We start from the raw sequence: 18,499 nt of genomic DNA, 5'->3' as shown, positions 1-18,499 counted from the left end.
AGGCAAGTAAATCTCCCCGAATCTGCCCGTGTGCTCCTGCCTGAAATACAGAGACACACGGGCAGATTCGGGGAGATTAGTCGCCCAACAACAAATCTCCTCTTCTTCGGGGCAGCTAATCTCCCCAAACTATCTTCCAGCCGGCTAGAATGAAACAAGCGTTTAGTTTTCCGAAGTCATCCGAAGTTTCCTCGTAAGGCAACTTCTGAAAACAAAGCGCATCCTACCGGCGATTTTCATTATAGCCGGTGGGAAGGCAGAATTAGTCCCCCCAAAGAAGAGGAGATTTGTCGCCAGGCGACTAATCTCCCCCAGAATCTGCTCGTGTGCCTCTGCCTTTATAGTGGGGAAAATGTAAACATTTTAAAAATTAAAACAATGAGCAGAATTTCATTTTTACACAAGTCGTGTTTAAAGGGGAAGTAAAGTGTAAAATAGAATAAGGCTAGCAATGCTGTATTTTGTACACTAAACATAAACATGAACTTACTGCAGCACAAGCCTAATCAAACAAATAATTTATGCTTTCAAAGTTGGCCACAGGGGGGTCACCATCTTGTAACTTTGTTATAGATCTTTGCAAGACCAAGACTGTGCACATGCTCAGTGTGATCTGGGCTGCTTAGGGATCATCATAAATGATCAAAACAGCACAAGTCAAATAATATCTGCCAGAAGCCGATACAACAAGACTGATTAATAATCAGAATATACAGACTGCACTGGCTCCTGTGTTGTCATGTAATCTAATGTGGATTTTATAGTTTTTGTATTGTTTAATACAAACTTTTAAGGGGGAAATTCACTGCATACAGTCAGGTTTCTTATAAAAAAAAAAAGTACATATTTTTTAATTAATTGGAGATAGGTTTCTTTTTCATTAAAGAAAGTAAAAATGGGATTTTATTTATTTATTTTTTGCTTGACTAACATCAGAAAATTTGGACTTGCCATTATTTCTTAGGGTGGCAGGTCCCCTTTAATGCTTCCCCACGTTATTGTTCCCGAAACATTAGTGAATTCCTCTGCTATTTGACTTTAACAACGTGATTTCCTAATGCTCGAATGCCCTGAAAATACTAAACATTTTTCCCTTTTTGATTTTCTCTTCTCTTCTATAAGAAGGTAAAAGAAGACAATAAAGCAGGATTTAATATTAATTAATTGTAACAGTTCCTTACAGATGATCTATATTCCCCTTCCGCTCTCTCCTGTTTGTTGTTATTAGGTGGGAACATGAAGGCTGAGCACAGTTCTGAACTGCCCAAACCAGAGACTGACTGGGAGTCCGGCACAAGATCTGGCGATTGCTTAACAAGCTCTGATGGATCAGGTTTTATCTGCAGTAAATGTGGGGAAACCTTCCCTTTAAATACTGATGTCACCCACCTCTGTGGGACACAGGAGAGAATTCCCACGGGGGTAGAACCATTCACCTGCACAGAATGTCTAAAAAGCTTTTCTACCCATTACCGACTTTTGAGCCATAGCAGAACTCACACTGGAGAGAAACCATTCACCTGCACAGAATGCGGAAAAAGTTTTCCTCATAAGTACAACCTTCATGTACACCAAAGAACTCACACAGGGGAGAAACCATTCACCTGCACCGAATGTGGGAAAATGTATCCTTTCCTCACCAGTTTTATTAGACACATGAGAACTCACACGGGGGAAAAACCTTTCACCTGCACAGAATGTGGGAAAAGTTTTACTGGAAGAAGAGAACTTCACGACCACCAAAACATTCACACTGGAGCGAAACCCTTCACCTGCACAGAATGTGGCAAATGTTTCGCCGACAAGAGCACACTTCGGAGGCACAAGAGAATTCACAACAGAGAAAAAACTTTCACCTGTACAGAATGTGGGGAGAGTTTTACTTTAAGCAGTAATTTACTTAAACACCAGAGACTTCACGCAGGGGGCAGACCTTATTCATGTACAGACTGTGGGAAAGCGTTCTCTAAAAGAAGTAAACTTCACAACCACCAAAACACTCACACGGGAGAGAAACCCTTCACCTGCACGGAATGTGGCAAATGTTTTGCTGATCAGAGCACTCTGCGAAGGCACAAGATGATTCACACCAGAGAGATGCCTCTGTATAGAATGAGGGAAGGCTTTTCTTTAAGCACTGGTGCTTTAAATCCATAAATCCTACAGATACTGAACCATCATTTGCAGATTAAAAATTATCATTAAAAAATTGAAAAAAAACATTCATTACCCTTTTCAAACATGCAGCAATAAATACTTGAGAGAAACCTTATTGTGGGATATTCAAAAGTAGAGAAGCTGGCAAATGTAAGCACTTTATTTAGGGTTTCGATTCTTCTCAGGGGGGCTGCTGCCATCAGGCACGTTAAAGGGATACTGTCATGGGAAAATGAATCAGTTCATAGTGCTGCTCCAGCAGAATTCTGCTCTGAAATCCACTGAAAAATATTTTTTTATATTCAATTTTGAAATCTGACATGGGGCTAAACATATTGTCAATTTCCCAGCTGCCCAAGTCATGTGACTTTTGCTCTGATAAACTTCAATCACTCTTTACTGCTGTACTGCAAGTTGGAGGGATATCACCCCCTCCCTTTTCCCCCCCAGAAGCCAAACAACAGAACAATGGGAAGGTAACCAGATAACAGCTCCCTAACACAAGATAACAGCTGCCTGGTAGATCTAAGAACAGCACTCAGTAGTAAAATCCAGGTCCCACTGAGACACATTCAGTTACATTGAGAAGGAAAAAACAGCAGCCTGCCAGAAAGCATTTCTCTCCTAAAGTGCAGGCACAAGTTGCATGACTGGGGACAGCTGGGAAATTGACAAAATGTCTAGCCCCATGTCAGATTTCAAAATTGAATATAATAAAATCGGTTTGCTCTTTTGAGAAATGGATTTCAGTGCAGAATTCTGCTGGAGTAGCACTATTAACTGATGTGTTTTGAGAAAAAACATGTTTTACAATGACAGGATCCCTTTAATAAACTCATCTCACCAAGGGCGGCAAAAAGCTGTGACCTGGGGTTTTCCGGATAACGGGTCTTTCCGTAATTTGGTGGCTCTCTATACCTTAAGTCTACTAGAAAATCATATAAACATTAAATAAACCCAATAGGCTGGTTTTGCCTCCAATAAGGATTAATTATATCTTAGTTGGGATCAAGTACAAGTTACTGTTTTATTATTACACAGAAAAAGGAAATCATTTTTCAAAATTTGGATTATTTAGATATATGGGAGGCAGCCTTTCCGTAATTCGGAACTTTCTGGATAACGGGTTTCTGGATTATGGATCCCATACCCAGAAACATCCGTGATTCTGCTGAATCCGTTCAGCCAAACATGTGACTTGAAAGCTCTGGGCAACTGAAGGTGACAATATTTTTATTTACAACTAAATTCTTGACTTTTTTTAAAAAAAACAACAGGCAGTTGGTAGTTTTTCCAAAGCCAGGGCTGTGTTTATCGGAGACTCATAATTCTTATCATACATTGAATTAGTTACCTGAGGACTAGATTTAATAAAAAAATGAGATTGTGGAGCTGTTGGGTGGGCTGAGGATTGTATCTCAGGAAAGGGAGAATAGAGAAAGGAAAGTGTCCATCAGAATATGAAGGAATGTAGAGAGACAGATTACTGGGAGGGAAGACCATTCCATTATATTTAACAAATAGCTTATTTCCATGATATGAGGGGTTTTGTTTTTAAGATAGTTCCCCTTTAGCTCTTAAAGGGGAAGTAAATTCTAAAATAGAATAATCAGTAGTCAATCTATATGGCAGCGCACTCTGGACCTCGCAGGGAAAAGCCACAGAAGTCAAAATTCCAAGTTAAAAAGATATAAATTTTATTTGAACATTTGATATGCACACAAGCATCCGAGGTCTGACGCATTTCGTGTCAGAGGTCTCTGAGGAAGTGCGTAGACATGAAACACCGTTAGACTGATTAATAATCAGAATATACAGACTGCACTGGGTCCTGTGTTGTCATGTAATCTAATGTGGATTTTATAGTTTTTGTATTGTTTAATATAAACTTTCTCCAACTCTGCAGAACCAGTGGCTGCAGCAAAATAATCCTCCAAATTGAATCCCAGTTTATCAGTTTAAATCTGGCTCTGTGATCTTTGTCCCTGCAGCTGGAGTTGGAAACAGTAAAGGGGATGTAAAGGCAAAAATAAAATCTACACAGTCGCCGACTGCTCTACAGGGAAACAAACAAAGCTGCTTGAGTTCTGCATGGCTGGGAAGTATTACAGGGCTCCCCCTGCTGTTCATAAGTATGATTGTTTCCCTGCAGAGCAGTTAGGGACTGTCTGACAATTCCTATCCACAGCAGTAAATGAAGGGAGAATTTCACTGCATACAGTCAGGTTTCTTATAAAAACGGCACACATTTTTTAATTAATTGGAGATAGTTTTCTTTTTCATCAAAGAAAGTAAAAATTGGATTTTATTTTTTTTGACTTTACATGCTCTTTAAGGTACAAACTCACATTTGGTTGAGCAGTTTGGCCGGTGTTGACCATACTGGACATACATGGACAGTCTTTTTATTTTGAATCCTCTTCTATTGCTTCTATATATCTCCTTCTATACTTTCAGTTAATTTAAAGGGGGGCTAGTAAATGCACTGGGGTACCATCTGATTTAGAATGTCTGGTTATCAAGGGTCATATTTAACATCCTCCTCTCATATTGTTATATACAATGTAAATCCATGAGGAGAAGCTGAGAGGAAGGAGTGACTTCAGGTGGCCATAGACGGGCCAATAAAAGCTGCCGACAGACCAAGTCGGCAGCTTATTGGCCGTGTATGGGGCCCCCTGACGGGCTTCTCCTATCGAGATCTGGCCGAAAGTCGGCCAGATCTAGATCTGATGGGACAAAAAATCCCGTCAGATCGCGGCCACATCTGTTCGTTGATGCGGTCCTGCGATCTGACCCCCCGTTCCCGCCCTAGGACCCACGATCGGATCAGCCCGATATTGCCCACCTTGGTGGGCATATCGGAGAGAGGTCGCCAAACGAGCGGATCTCTCCGTGTATGGCCACCTTTATATATAGGCAGAGACACAGATATACAATTACTACTCGAGGTAAAAATTGCAATTGGTGGGGGCAAATGAGCAAGAGATCTGAACAAAATGGCAGAGGTTCCTGGTGTTCCTAATGGGCTGAGGGAAAGGAATATGTCAGGAGACTAAACCAAACTCGCAATGTTCTTTGGGTCACATTCTCTTTTGTTTCTTTCATGAAAACGGTTGAATATAAATGATTTTTTTTCTTGTTTGTCCCCCCTGAGCTTTTATAGTGGTCTTATCTGCCATTTTCTTCTGCCTGGCTACCCCCAACCATGAACATGAATGGAATAATCCAGGAATAGCTGCAGCATTTATTTACCCTCAGTTTGTCTATAACCCGTAAATATAGTCATTATCTCTGCAGTGTATGACTGAGACAAGGGAATGTTAACCCAAAAGTTACAACTTGTCATTAGACACAATGAAAAAACCTTTATGTGCAGCTCAAAAGGCAATTTAATTCAATGTTCAGCTCATTTATATGTGTATATGTTAAACCAGCACTTGAGAGCAGCCTCTCAGAATAGCTGTGTTGTGTCAAAAAGAGATCTAAAATTGTTTTGTAAGATTATTCTCCTCAGCAGCCAGACCTCATGTCCCATAATCCCCTTCTACAACCATGTGACTTACACTCGAGAGATTCTCCTCAGCAACCAGACCTCATGTCCCATAATCCACTTCACTCGCACTTTAGCTCTACTGGAGGAGGGGGACATCCAGATAAATACAACTAAATACAACAATCATGGCTAGTTGTGACTGAGAAGCAATGATTTTATTTATTCAGCTATAATTCCAGGGGTACCCAGGGCGGATATATAGAAACATTGGGGTAACAGTCACCCTGCTATAGTTCCAGGGGTACCAGGGCACAAATAAGCACTCACCCCAAATCTCCCCCTAACTGGCCTTCAGACTGGGCCCCCTTAGCTCATAACAAGGTTACAGATATATAGAAACATTGGGGTGTCACCCTGCTATAGTTCCAGGGGTACCCAGGGTACAAATAAGCACTCACCCCAAATCTCCCCCTAACTGGCCTTCAGACTGGGCCCCCTTAGCCCATAACAAGGTTACAGATATATAGAAACATTGGGGTGTCACCCTGCTATAGTTCCAGGGGTACCCAGGGTACAAATAAGCACTCACCCCAAATCTCCCCCTAACTGACCTTCAGACTGGGCCCCCTTAGCCCATAACAAGGTTACAGATATATAGAAACATTGGGGTGTCACCCTGCTATAGTTCCAGGGGTACCCAGGGTACAAATAAGCACTCACCCCAAATCTCCCCCTAACTGACCTTCAGACTGGACCCCCTTAGCTCATAACAAGGTTACAGATATATAGAAACATTGGGGTGTCACCCTGCTATAGTTCCAGGGGTACCCAGGGCACAAATAAGCACTCACCCCAAATCTCCCCCTAACTGACCTTCAGACTGGGCCCCCTTAGCTCATAACAAGGTTACAGATATATAGAAACATTGGGGTGTCACCCTGCTATAGTTCCAGGGGTACCCAGGGCACAAATAAGCACTCACCCCAAATCTCCCCCTAACTGACCTTCAGACTGGGCCCCCTTAGCTCATAACAAGGTTACAGATATATAGAAACATTGGGGTGTCACCTGCTATAGTTCCAGGGGTACCAGGGTACAAATAAGCACTCACCCCAAATCTCCCCCTAACTGGCCTTCAGGCTGGGCCCCCTTAGCTCATAACAAGGTTACAGATATATAGAAACATTGGGGTGTCACCCTGCTATAGTTTTATACTATTCTCAGCAGTCACAACAGGGGCTCTAAAAAAACCCATACAGGCTAGTCTAACCCCCCCCCCCCCCCGCTATTAGAGCAGCAGCAGAGGAGAGAGAGAATCTCTGCAAGTCTCCTGGATTAGAATCTGCCCACCAACAATATGGTGATTTCTCTGTGTAGAACAGCTCTGAAGAGGAAGAAGTATTCACTGAGCTGAACTGAAACAAGATCATCAGCTAAAGGGTGGAGCTAATTTACCAGAGGCAGGGCTCAGAGATCTTTGTGTTCTTTCCAAAACAAACCCGGATAGAGGGAAACCGGGGAACCTTCCTAAACCTGCTTCACTTATCATGTTCCTGGCCTGCTGGGTAAGTGATTCCCCCTCCTCCTCCTCCTGTACTGTCTGTGGGACTGGGGGTTAATCCTGCTGCAGGGACTGATAGAGAGGGGAGACTGGGGGTTAATCCTGCTGCAGGGATTGATAGAGAGGGGAGATTGGGGGTTAATCCTGCTGCAGGGACTGATAGAGAGGGGAGACTGGGGGTTAATCCTGCTGCAGGGACTGATAGAGAGGGGAGACTGGGGCTTAATCCTGCTGCAGGGACTGATAGAGAGGGGAGACGGGGGTTAATCCTGCTGCAGGGACTGATAGAGAGGGGAGACTGGGGATTAATCCTGCTGCAGGGACTGATAGAGAGGGGAGACTGGGGGTTAATCCTGCTGCAGGGACTGATAGAGAGGGGAGACTGGGACTTAATCCTGCTGCAGGGACTGATAGAGAGGGGAGACTGGGGGTTAATCCTGCTGCAGGGACTGATAGAGAGGGGAGACTAGGGGTTAATCCTGCTGCAGGGACTGATAGAGAGGGGAGACTGGGGGTTAATCCTGCTGCAGGGACTGATAGAGAGGGGAGACTGGGGGTTAATCCTGCTGCAGGGACTGATAGAGAGGGGAGACTGTGGGACTGGGGGATAAACTGGTCCCAGTACAACATGTATTTATTGTAGTGATATGAGAGGGGGGATCCCCACAGGCAGCTTTATATGGTGGGTTTGTGTTCCTTGCTGTCAGGTTCTCCAGAGATGGAAACAAGGAGGTTAGAGGGGAAATGGGAGAATGAAGAGCCGGACACTGAGGATCCTCTGGACACAATAAAGAGGGAAATGGATCCCGTTTCTGGGGCCGGTGAGTAATGGTTCTATATAACACTGCTATTATTTTGTACAAAGCACAAACCTGTGACATGTGGAGTTAATATCAAATCTCGGCCATCACTTGCAGTAAGATTACAAAGATTTGGACATGACTTGGTTGGGTTAATCCTGTATAAAGTATATTTGATATAACACACGGCAGTTCCTTTACACAACCCTGTCTCTTACTTACTGGCAGATTCCCCAGAGGCAGCGGAAGTCATACTACACATCAAGATAAAAGAAGAAGAACCGGACTCTGATGATCATCTGAACCCAATGGAAAGCTCAGCAGAACCACCTACTGTTGGGGGTAAGTAGCCAGTGATCTGAGTGTAACAAGAAACAAGGGGTCAATAATTTCAACAAGGTTTACAGACTAAAAATGGGATCAGAGGGCCCTGCTCACAAATAGTTTGTAGACTAAAACTGTCATTATAGCCTGTGTGTGACAGCGAGACGGATATGAGGGTGAGTTCCCCTTACAATACCTCAGAATCTATTGCAGCTGCCCATCAGCCTTCTGGCCCTTGACTGTCTAGCGATGGCTCCAATGTTCCTCTTTAAAGGGATTCTGTCATGATTATTATGGTGTCGTTTTTATTTCTAAATGACACTGTTTACACTGCAAATAATTCACTGTACAATATAAAATGTCATTCCTGAAGCAGCAAGTGTATTTAGTTGTAATATTGGTGTGTAGGTGCATCTCAGCTCATTTTGCCTGGTCATGTGATTTCAGAAAGAGCCAGCACTTTAGGATGGAACTGCTTTCTGGCAGCCTGTTGTTTCTCCTACTCAATGTAACTGAATGTGTCTCAGTGGGACCTGGATTTTACTATTGAGTGTTGTTCTTAGATCTACCAGGCAACTGTTATCTTGTGTTAGGGAGCTGCTATCTGGTTACCTTCCCATTGTTCTGTTGTTAGGCTGCTGGGGGGAAAGGGAGGGGCTGATATCACTCCAATTTGCAGTACAAGTCATATGACTGGGGGCAGCTGGGAAACTGACAATATGCCCATGTCAGATTTCAAAATTAAATATAAAAAAATCTGTTTGCTATTTTGAGAAATGGATTTCAGTGCAGAATTCTGCTGGAGCAGCACTATTCATTTTTTTTTATTTCTGGGAGAACAATTACAATTTTAATTATCGTAATACAGTAACAGTTCCTTATAGATGATCTATATTCCCCTTCAGTTCTCTCCTGTTTGTTATTATTAGGTGGGAACATGAAGGCTGAGCACAGTTCTGAACTGCCCAAACCAGAGACTGACTGGGAGTCCGGCACAAGATCTGGCGATTGCTTAACAAGCTCTGATGGATCAGGTTTTATCTGCAGTAAATGTGGGGAAACCTTCCCTGTGGATTGTGATCTCTCTCACCCTTGTGGGAGACACGAGAGACTTGACACTGGGGAGGAATCGACGACATGCATGGAAGCTTGGGAGAGTTTTACTGAAGATGGTGAGCTTCCTGTACAACAGAAGATTCATACAGGGGAGAAACCATTCTCATGTAAGGAATGCGGGAAAAGGTTTTCTTTAAACACCAGCCTTTATAAACACAAGAGAATTCACACAGGGGAGAGACCGTATTCATGTTCAGACTGTGGCAAATCTTTCTTTCAAAAAACCCACCTGCAAAGTCACCAGAAAATTCACTCTGGGGAGAAACCATTCGCCTGTTCGGAATGTGGGAAAAGTTTCTCTTTAAAGATCGACCTTCAGAAGCACCAGAGGAATCACACCGGAGAGAAACCATTTACCTGTTCAGAATGTGGCAAACGGTTTTCTAGAAGCAGCAGCCTCTCCAATCACAAGAGAATTCACACTGGGGAGAGGCCTTATTCCTGCACGGACTGTGGCAAATCATTCTATGTAAAAAGCCACCTGCAAAATCACCAGACGGTTCACACCAGAGAGAAACCATTCACCTGCGAAGAATGTGGCAAAAGTTTTACAGAAAAGGGCACCCTTCGCATTCACCAGAAAATTCACACGGGGGAGAAACTATTCACCTGCACGGAATGTGGGAAGAGTTTTACTGCAAAGAGCACCCTTCAAAACCACCAAAGAATTCACACCGGGGAGAAACCATTCACCTGTACAGAATGTGGGAAAAGCTTTACTGAAAAGAGCACCCTTAAAAAACATCAGAGGATTCACACCGGAGAGAAACCTTTTACCTGTACAGAATGTGGCAAATGTTTTACTGAAAGGAACACCCTTCAGAGCCACAAAACCATTCACACTGGAGAGAAACCATTCACCTGTACAGAATGTGGCAAAAGGTTTTCTTTAAGAAGTACCCTGTACAAACATAAAACGATACACTCCTGCGAGAAACCCTGGGAAGTGGGTGGTAACAGTTCACCCGAAAAGGACACCCTTGAGTGCAGCCAAACGCATTTACACGCACTACAATAGCACTACTAGATATAGTTACAGTTAGGCCCATAAATATTTGGACAGACAACTTTTTTTTCTAATTTTGGTTCTGTACATGACCACAATGAATTGTAAATGAAACAACTCAGATGCAGTTGAACTGCAGACTTTCAGCTTTAATTCAGTGGGTGGAACAAAAAGATTGCAGAAAAAGGTGAGAAACTAAAGCCTTTTTTTTAACACAATCGCTTCATTTCAGGCTCAAAAGTAATTGGACAAATTGAAAAACTAAAAATCAAATGTTCACGTCTAATAGTTGGTTGAAAATCCTTTGCTGCAATGACAGGCTGAAGTGTTGAACTCATGGACATCAGCAGATTGTGGGTTTGCTCCTGTTTAATGCTCTGCCAGGTCTTTACTGCAGCCGCTTCTTTCACTTGCTCTTTGTTTGTGGCCTTTCTGTCCCAAGTTTAGTCTTCAACAAGTAAAATGCAGCTCAATTGGCTTCACATCAGCTGAATATTCCACTTCTTTGCTTTAATAAACTCCTGGGTTGCTTTGGCTCTATGTTTTGGCTCATTATGAGACGCCTCCCAATCAATGTGAGCGCATTTAGCTGGATTTGAGCAGACAGTGTCTCTGAAGAGCTCACAATTCATTCTTGTGCTTCTGTGTCACATGATGGATAAACACTAGTGTCCCACTGGCAGCCATGCACCCCAAGCCATCACACTGCCCCCCAAATCTTTTATACACAACTGTGCTATGCTTTGGATCATCAGCTCTTCCCAAGCCTTCTCCACACTTTTTTACTCTTGCCATCATTCTGCTAGAGCTTCATCTTGGTTTCATCTGTCCAAACAATGTTTTTCCACAACTGTGTTGGCTTTTTTAGATGTTTTTTTAGCAAAGTCCAATGTAGCCTTTGTATTGTTGATGCTTATGAGTGGCTTGTACCTTGCAGTGCCCCCTCTGTATTTACTTCATACAGTCTTCTCTTTATGGTAGACTTGGATATGGAGACTCTACCTCCTGGAGACTGTTCTTCACTTGTTTGGCTCTTGTCAAGGGCTTTCTCTTCCCCATGGAAATGATTCTGAGATCATCCACCACTGTTGTCTTCCGTGGACATCCAGGTCTTTTTGTGTTGCTGAGTTCACCAGTGATTTCTTTCTTTCTTTCTCACCATGTACCAAACTGGAGATTTTGCCTCTCCTAATATTGGAGACATTTCTCGGATGGGTTTTTTCTGTTTTTGCAGCTTAAGGAGGACTTGTTTCACCTGCATGGAGAGCTCCTTTGTCCCCATGTTGTCTTTTCCACATACACCCCCCCCCCTCAAAACAACTTTTATCTGCTTCATTGATAATGACATAACCAAGGAATTGCCCCACCTGCCCATGAAATAGACTTTGACTCAATTGTACAATTACTGGTAAACCCCTGAAATGAAGTGATTGTGCTAAAAAAGGCTTTAGTTCGTCACATTTTCATACAATCGTTTTGTTCAACCCACTGAATTAAAGCTGAAAGTCTGCAGTTCAACTGCATCTGAGTTGTTTCATTTACAATTCATTGTGGTCATGTACAGAACCAAAATTAGAGAAAAAAAGTTGTCTGTCCAAATATTTATGGAGCTAACTGTATATGCAGTGCTCAGTATGAAATGTCTGGCTATAAAATGGTTTTGGAAACTAGGACTTATGGTATCAGAATGTGACTCCTAATGCTTTTGCAGCTGTGAACAGATACAGTGTGATTGTATCTCCCAACAATAAGGGACATTTTTATTAATATTGGAGACAAACATTACTAGTGATGTTGCCCATAGCAACCAACCAATCAGATTCTTCGCTTTCATTTTCTAACGTGCTATGTGCAACGTCTCCAATGTTTGTCTCCAATCTCTCCCTAAGTATTCCTGATACTCATATAGTAAATCAGTCCAACCATTTCAATTTAGTTGGTTGACTATATTACATATTTGGGGAGCTTTAGAGAAAAAAACAAAGACATTGGTGTCCTTAGGGCAGAGACAGACAAGTGGATTTGGGGAGATTTAGTCGCCCCGGCAACAAATTTGGCTCTTCTTCGGACGACTAATCTCCCCAAACTGCCTCCCTGTCGGTTATAATTGAAATCATCGGCGGGATGGCACTTGGAGCACTTCGTTTTCCAAAGTTGCCTCAAGAGGAAGCTTCGGGCGACTTCGGAAAGCCAAAGTGATTCAAGTGCCATCCCACTGGCGATTTACATTCAAGCCGCCAGGGAGGCAGTTTGGGGAGATTAGTTGCCCGAAGAAGAGGCGATTTGTTGCCAGGTGACTAATCTTCATGAATCTTCTCGTCTGTCTCTCTGCCCTTAGGGAGGCCGAGGGGTTTTCATTCATTCATTTATACATACATATATTTATATAATATTATAAGTGGCACACCACTTCCAGATGCTTCCAGGTAACATTAACATACAGTAGTAAAAAACAAATATTATACTGGGATTCATGCAATTACTACTGGGAAGTGCTGGGCGGGAAATGAGCAAGAGATCGAAACCAAATGACAGCGGTTCCTGATATTCCTAATGGGCTGAGGGAAAGGAATAAGGCAGGAGATTTGCTAAACACTCAATGTTCTTTGCTAAAGGACTACAGATCCCTCCATGTTTCTCTATTGTTTCTTCCATTAAGTTGAATATAAAGTGATTTCTCTCTTGTATTGTCCCCACCGGAGCTTCTGCCTCCAATCTCCCCTATCCACTGCTGTAGTGTTAGAAATCCATTACAAGAAACTGACAGTGGAAGGAGCCAGGGAAATTCTAGATATAAGTGTTATGGACTATGGTCACTACTATTCCAGGCAGAGCTGTAACAGTTACCATTAGGTTTACACTCACCCCAAATCTCCCCCTAACTGACCTTCAGACTGGGCCCCCTTAGCTCATAACAAGGTTACAGATATATAGAAACATTGGGGTGTCACCCTGCTATAGTTCCAGGGGTACCCAGGGTACAAATAAGCACTCACCCCAAATCTCCCCCCTAACTGACCTTCAGACTGGGCCCCCTTAGCTCATAACAAGGTTACAGATATATAGAAACATTGGGGTGTCACCCTGCTATAGTTCCAGGGGTACCCAGGGTACAAATAAGCACTCACCCCAAATCTCCCCCTAACTGGCCTTCAGACTGGGCCCCCTTAGCTCATAACAAGGTTACAGATATATAGAAACATTGGGGTGTCACCCTGCTATAGTTCCAGGGGTACCAGGGCACAAATAATCACTCACCCCAAATCTCCCCCTAACTGACCTTCAGACTGGGCCCCCTTAGCTCATAACAAGGTTACAGATATATAGAAACATTGGGGTGTCACCCTGCTATAGTTCCAGGGGTACCTGGGTACAAATAAGCACTCACCCCAAAAATCAGTAGCAGGGAGCTGGAGTGCAAGTTCAGTGTATCATGGGAACAATAGGCAAATATTGATACCCATCAAAACTCGGGTATTTATGTTTCTTACCTGTATTACCGCTGTATTATGATATTACCATGAATAAAGAAATGACACCAGACAGGAGAATGGGTGCTGAAAGGCCGCCGCTGCTTTTATCATAACGAGGAATAAACAAGAATTAAAGGAATAGTTCAGTGTGAAAATAAAAATCTGGTAAATAGATGGGCTGTGCAAATTAAAAATAATTTTCTAATATAGTTAGTTAGCCAAAAATGTAATATATAAAGGCTGGAGTGTACAGATGTCTAATAAAACAGCCAGAATCCAACTTCCTGCTTTTCAGCTCTCTAACTCTGAGTTAGTCAGTGACTATAAGGGGGGCCACATGGTACATTTCTGTTCAGTGAGTTTGTAATTGATCCTCAGCATTCAGCTCAGATTCAAAAGCAACAGATATGACCCATGTGGCCTCCCCTCAAGTCTCTGATTGGTTACTGTTTGCAGTGGTTCTGTTCAATAATGCAGAGACTGTGCAGGTCCACTCAGAGCTGCTGTTTAATCATGCTGCAGTGCAGATCTCCCAATACATAACATGGCTGTCACAGCTTTATCACTTCCTGTGCTAGGAATACAAAACACATCCTGTGCTAATATACGGTCTGCCACTAGGTGACAGCATAACCCCTTAACATCTCCCTTTTCTAACTGTATAATCTAACATATTTAAACAATATTTCAAGCCTTCAAGTAGTAACGTTATTTGCCCTACTGTAGTTAAATAATATGCACATATGTAACTTTTTTCAAAGATAACCAAACATGACTGTTTTAAAACTATTTAAAGGTTAAGTCTTTTTGGTGGCTGAATTCGCCTGCCACTGCGTGAGTAACGCGGGATCTCAGACTCACTCTCAGGCTGTGAGGCTGATGTGCAGTCCGTTGCAGGCAAGTGCTCAGACTGGCTCTCCACTGTGGCCTCCACTTCTAGTCTCGGCGTTTCACTGGATTCTGTTACTGTTACTGCAGGCTTGCTAGGACTGGGCTCTGCTGGCCTGAGGTCCACTCGCTCTGCTGGCCTGAGGTCCACTCGATTGCGCCTGTACAGTGTACCCTCCACCTCAACCAGATAGGAGCGAGGGTCTGTTTGTTGGAGGCAAGTTCCTAGTCTCCATATGCCAGTCCTGTCACCTGGAAGAGGCTTCATTCTTATATTTTGCCCCACATTTAGTGCCGGAAGGTCCCTGGCCGTTTTATCATATGCATGTTTTTGCCACTTGCCGTTTGAAATGCAGCTTGCCAGGAACTTCTGATGCAACGCAAGGTTCCAGTAGTGTGTCAGTCACTGGGAGGGGAGTTTTCAGCCTGCGGGCCATTAGGCGTTGCGCGGGGCTAGTGTCCATGCCAATTGTTGGCGTATTTCTCCACAGCAAGATTGATTTCCATGGGTCGTCTCCTGCACGTTTTGCTCGCCTGCACAGGCCTTTAACAATTTTCACTGCCGATTCTGCTTTACCGTTAGCCTTAGGGTACATTGGTGATGAAGTAACATGCTCAAAACCCCATTCCTGAGAGAACTTGGTGAACAGAGCACAAGCAAATTGTGGACCATTGTCCGTGACGACTCGGTCGGGTTGGCCATACCTGGCAAGTTGAGCCTTGCATCTCTTAATGGTGGTGTCCGCCGACAGGTCAGGCAGCAGTTCTATTTCCCAAAAATCTGAATAGTGATCGACGATAAGCAGAAAATCCTTGCCAGCGTAGTTGAATATGTCCATACTCAGAATCTGCCATGGCCGTGTAGGGAGGGGATGTGACATCATAGTCTCTTTTTGTTGTTCGTGTGCATATTCGTTACACACAGTGCACTGTTCTACATAGTCTTTAATCTCCCCATGCATATTCGGCCAAAACAGTGTTTCTCTAGCCTGCCTGAAGCATGCCTCACCACCTATATGGCTCCAATGAATGCGACGTAGCATCTCTGCACGTAGTTGCTTTGGAATGATAATGCATTGGCCCTTGAAGAACACCCCATCCTGTAAGCTTATTTCATCCCGGTAGTTCCAATACTCTCTAATAGCCACAGGTGTCTCTGCCCTTGAATCAGGCCATCCGTTGAGCACAACTGATTTGAGGATCTTGAGGTGTTCATCTTGCTCAGAGGACTCCCTGATCTGCGACAGACGCTGATGCGTGACATTTAAATAGTCGGCCTGGTTTATGCCCTCTATGACGAGCTCTTCACGGTACATGCTGCAGACTGAATGCTGGGCATGAGGTGCGTCCGCTTCGTGCCAGCGTGCTGTGGCTCTGCTCAGTGTATCACTGACATACATATATGGGCCCGGTTTATAGGTCACCTCCAGAGCATAGTTTTGGAGCGAGAGTAGCATGCTTTGAAGTCGTTTTGGGGCACTAAGCAAAGGTTTGTTGAATATCGCGACTAGCGGTTTGTGGTCTGTTTCAACCGTGATGTTTCCCCGACCGTACAAATAACTGTGGAAACGGTGGCAGGCAAACACAATGCTTAGGCATAGCATAACCCCTTAAAGGAAAACTATACCCCCCAAACAATGTAGGTCTCTATTAAAAGATACTGAGTAAAACCGCTCATGTGTAAAACCCTGCTTCATGTAAATTAACCATTATCATAATAATATACTTTTTTAGTAGTATGTGCCATTGGGTAATCATAAATAGAAAATTGCCATTTTAAAAAATAAGGGCCGCCCCCTGAGATCGTAAGATTCACTGTGCACACATACAAACCACATGTTAGGTCACATGAGCCAATTAACAGACAGAGTTCTGCCTTTTGCTTCCTCACTTCTTCCTGTTACAGTTAGTGTTTTAGTATTTCTGGTCAGGTGATCTCTGAGGCAGCACAGATAGAGTCACAAAATGGTGGTTCAAGGCAAGAGATGTAAAAGGGCAATATTTATGTAAATATATATTCCAGTTTGGTAAGATTCTTTAATATGTCATTCAATTTGATATAAACTATCTGTTGCTTAAGTATTCATTTTGGGGTATAGTTTTCCTTTAACAGTTACTGCCTGGTAACCAGGGTAACCAGTCAGTGTAAACCAAGAGAGCTGAAAAGCAGGAAGTAGTGTTTTGACTGACATGTTATACATCAAATCACTCCAGCCTTTATACATTACATTTTTGGCTAACTAACTATATGAGAAACATTTTTAATTTTGCACAGCCTATCTATTTTCCCAGTTTTTATTTTTACACTGAACAATTCCTTTAAGTATTCATTCCCAACAACATTTTACCTGCGTACAATGTAATGATTATTAGCCGCTTTTAGCCGGGCGCTATACTCTCAGTGCCGCCATGACTTCAACGTTCTGCCATGCCCAAAGCCAGAACCATCAGTTAACATCACCATATATTAAATAATATTAAGAGCCGCCGTGGGTGTGGAGTTCCACAAGTGGTGCTCCCCCGGCTGCACTGGGCACTTCTGGTAAGGGCTTTATATAGACTTCACTTTCCTGGGCTTTTGTCAGGAGGGCCAATTTAACCAATAACATGCGCTTATACGGCAGATTAGTAATGAATTCACGCTTTGTGACTACTGAGCATGTGCATGCCACTGACACCCTGGATCCTGAAGGCCTGGATCATTATTCATGGCCGCCATTAGAAATTACGGGGCCCCCAAGCCCTGCCCGACACCCCCCCCCACTAATCACAGTTAAAAGATCACACAGACATCAGCGCTGTTGTAAAGTTGTAAAAAAAGCTATTGGTGACCAGGGCTCCCCTATAAGTTAAAAATAAAAACAATGGCACCAGGGCCCCCCTTACAAGTTAAAAAAAATTGAGGCCCAAAGAATATTTTTTAAAAAAAAACATTGGTGCCAGGGCCCCCCTTACAAGTTCAGAGGAATTGAACTTGCCGCTTCAGGACTTCGGCTTCAGATATTTTTGTGATTCGGGTCTTTTCGCCGTTGTTAAGGGGGGCCCAACTCTTTCAAAAGTTCAGCACAGGCCCAGGCCCCCCTTCAGGCCTGGGCCAGTACACTCGTACCCCCTGTGCCCCCCTGATTATTAGCATAGAGATGCTTAACCTTTAGACTGGTGCATTAGGCTCAGTATATACAGTAACATTTAAAGCCATATGTTTTTAGTGTTATGTGTCTCCTAAAAATAGATCTAGTGCTCAATTAAGTGGGTTCAGGCAACTTAACTTTAGAGCAATGATTTATTCCCACACTTTGCTGTGACCATCTTAAAGGAACACTACACTGACTTGTTTAACATAAATACAATGAAGTTTTATTGCAGCTGCTTTAATGCAGGGTGGTGTAAAAAGAAAAAAGTGGCCATTCCGAGGGCCGTCAATTTGCCATTTGATGATTTTCTGGAGTGAATTAACCTTTTACTCCAATTTAAAGGCAAATTCATCTTGATGTCTTCCCTTGTTTGGTAAATGTGCTGTAACTAAACTAAAACTAGAGACCCTCTTCCCTTCTGCCATTGTATTGACTGTTCTGTTTAGTCCATTGTGGAGTCCATTATGCAGGGGGATTGTTTTTGCACTGGAAATGTAATTAGCGACATGTCACTGCTCTCCCCACATTCCCCCCAATCTCTTCA

The 18,499-nt window shown here is 43.1% G+C and overlaps 2 protein-coding genes across 2 annotated transcripts in view; both read left to right on the top strand.

Annotated features, from left to right (window-relative positions):
* LOC108719524 (gastrula zinc finger protein XlCGF57.1-like) overlaps positions 1-18,499 on the top strand; it is a 385,853-nt gene that overhangs the window by 110,386 nt on the left and 256,968 nt on the right. The gene's annotated exons all lie outside the window — the stretch shown is intronic.
* On the top strand, positions 6,949-10,560 carry LOC108718441 (gastrula zinc finger protein XlCGF26.1-like). The gene is made up of 4 exons (XM_041566948.1): positions 6,949-7,218; positions 7,922-8,035; positions 8,243-8,356; positions 9,268-10,560. The coding sequence occupies exons 2-4, from the start codon at positions 7,933-7,935 to the stop codon at positions 10,470-10,472; spliced, it is 1,422 nt and encodes a 473-aa protein (XP_041422882.1). The 5' UTR covers positions 6,949-7,218; positions 7,922-7,932; the 3' UTR covers positions 10,473-10,560.

The sequence above is a fragment of the Xenopus laevis genome, chromosome 6L (assembly GCF_017654675.1).
Source record: "Xenopus laevis strain J_2021 chromosome 6L, Xenopus_laevis_v10.1, whole genome shotgun sequence".
Taxonomy (NCBI): domain Eukaryota; kingdom Metazoa; phylum Chordata; class Amphibia; order Anura; family Pipidae; genus Xenopus; species Xenopus laevis.
The sequence above is the reverse complement of the archived record's forward strand: the minus strand, read 5'-3'. Positions and strand labels throughout refer to the sequence as shown.

Coding starts and splice junctions, on each gene's coding strand:
- LOC108718441 (XM_041566948.1), top strand. CDS start 7,933: ATGGAAACAAGGAGGTTAGAGGGGAAATGGGAGAATGAAGAGCCGGAC. Junction 8,036..8,242: donor GGATCCCGTTTCTGGGGCCG/GTGAGTAATGGT, acceptor ACTTACTGGCAG/ATTCCCCAGAGGCAGCGGAA. Junction 8,357..9,267: donor AGAACCACCTACTGTTGGGG/GTAAGTAGCCAG, acceptor TGTTATTATTAG/GTGGGAACATGAAGGCTGAG.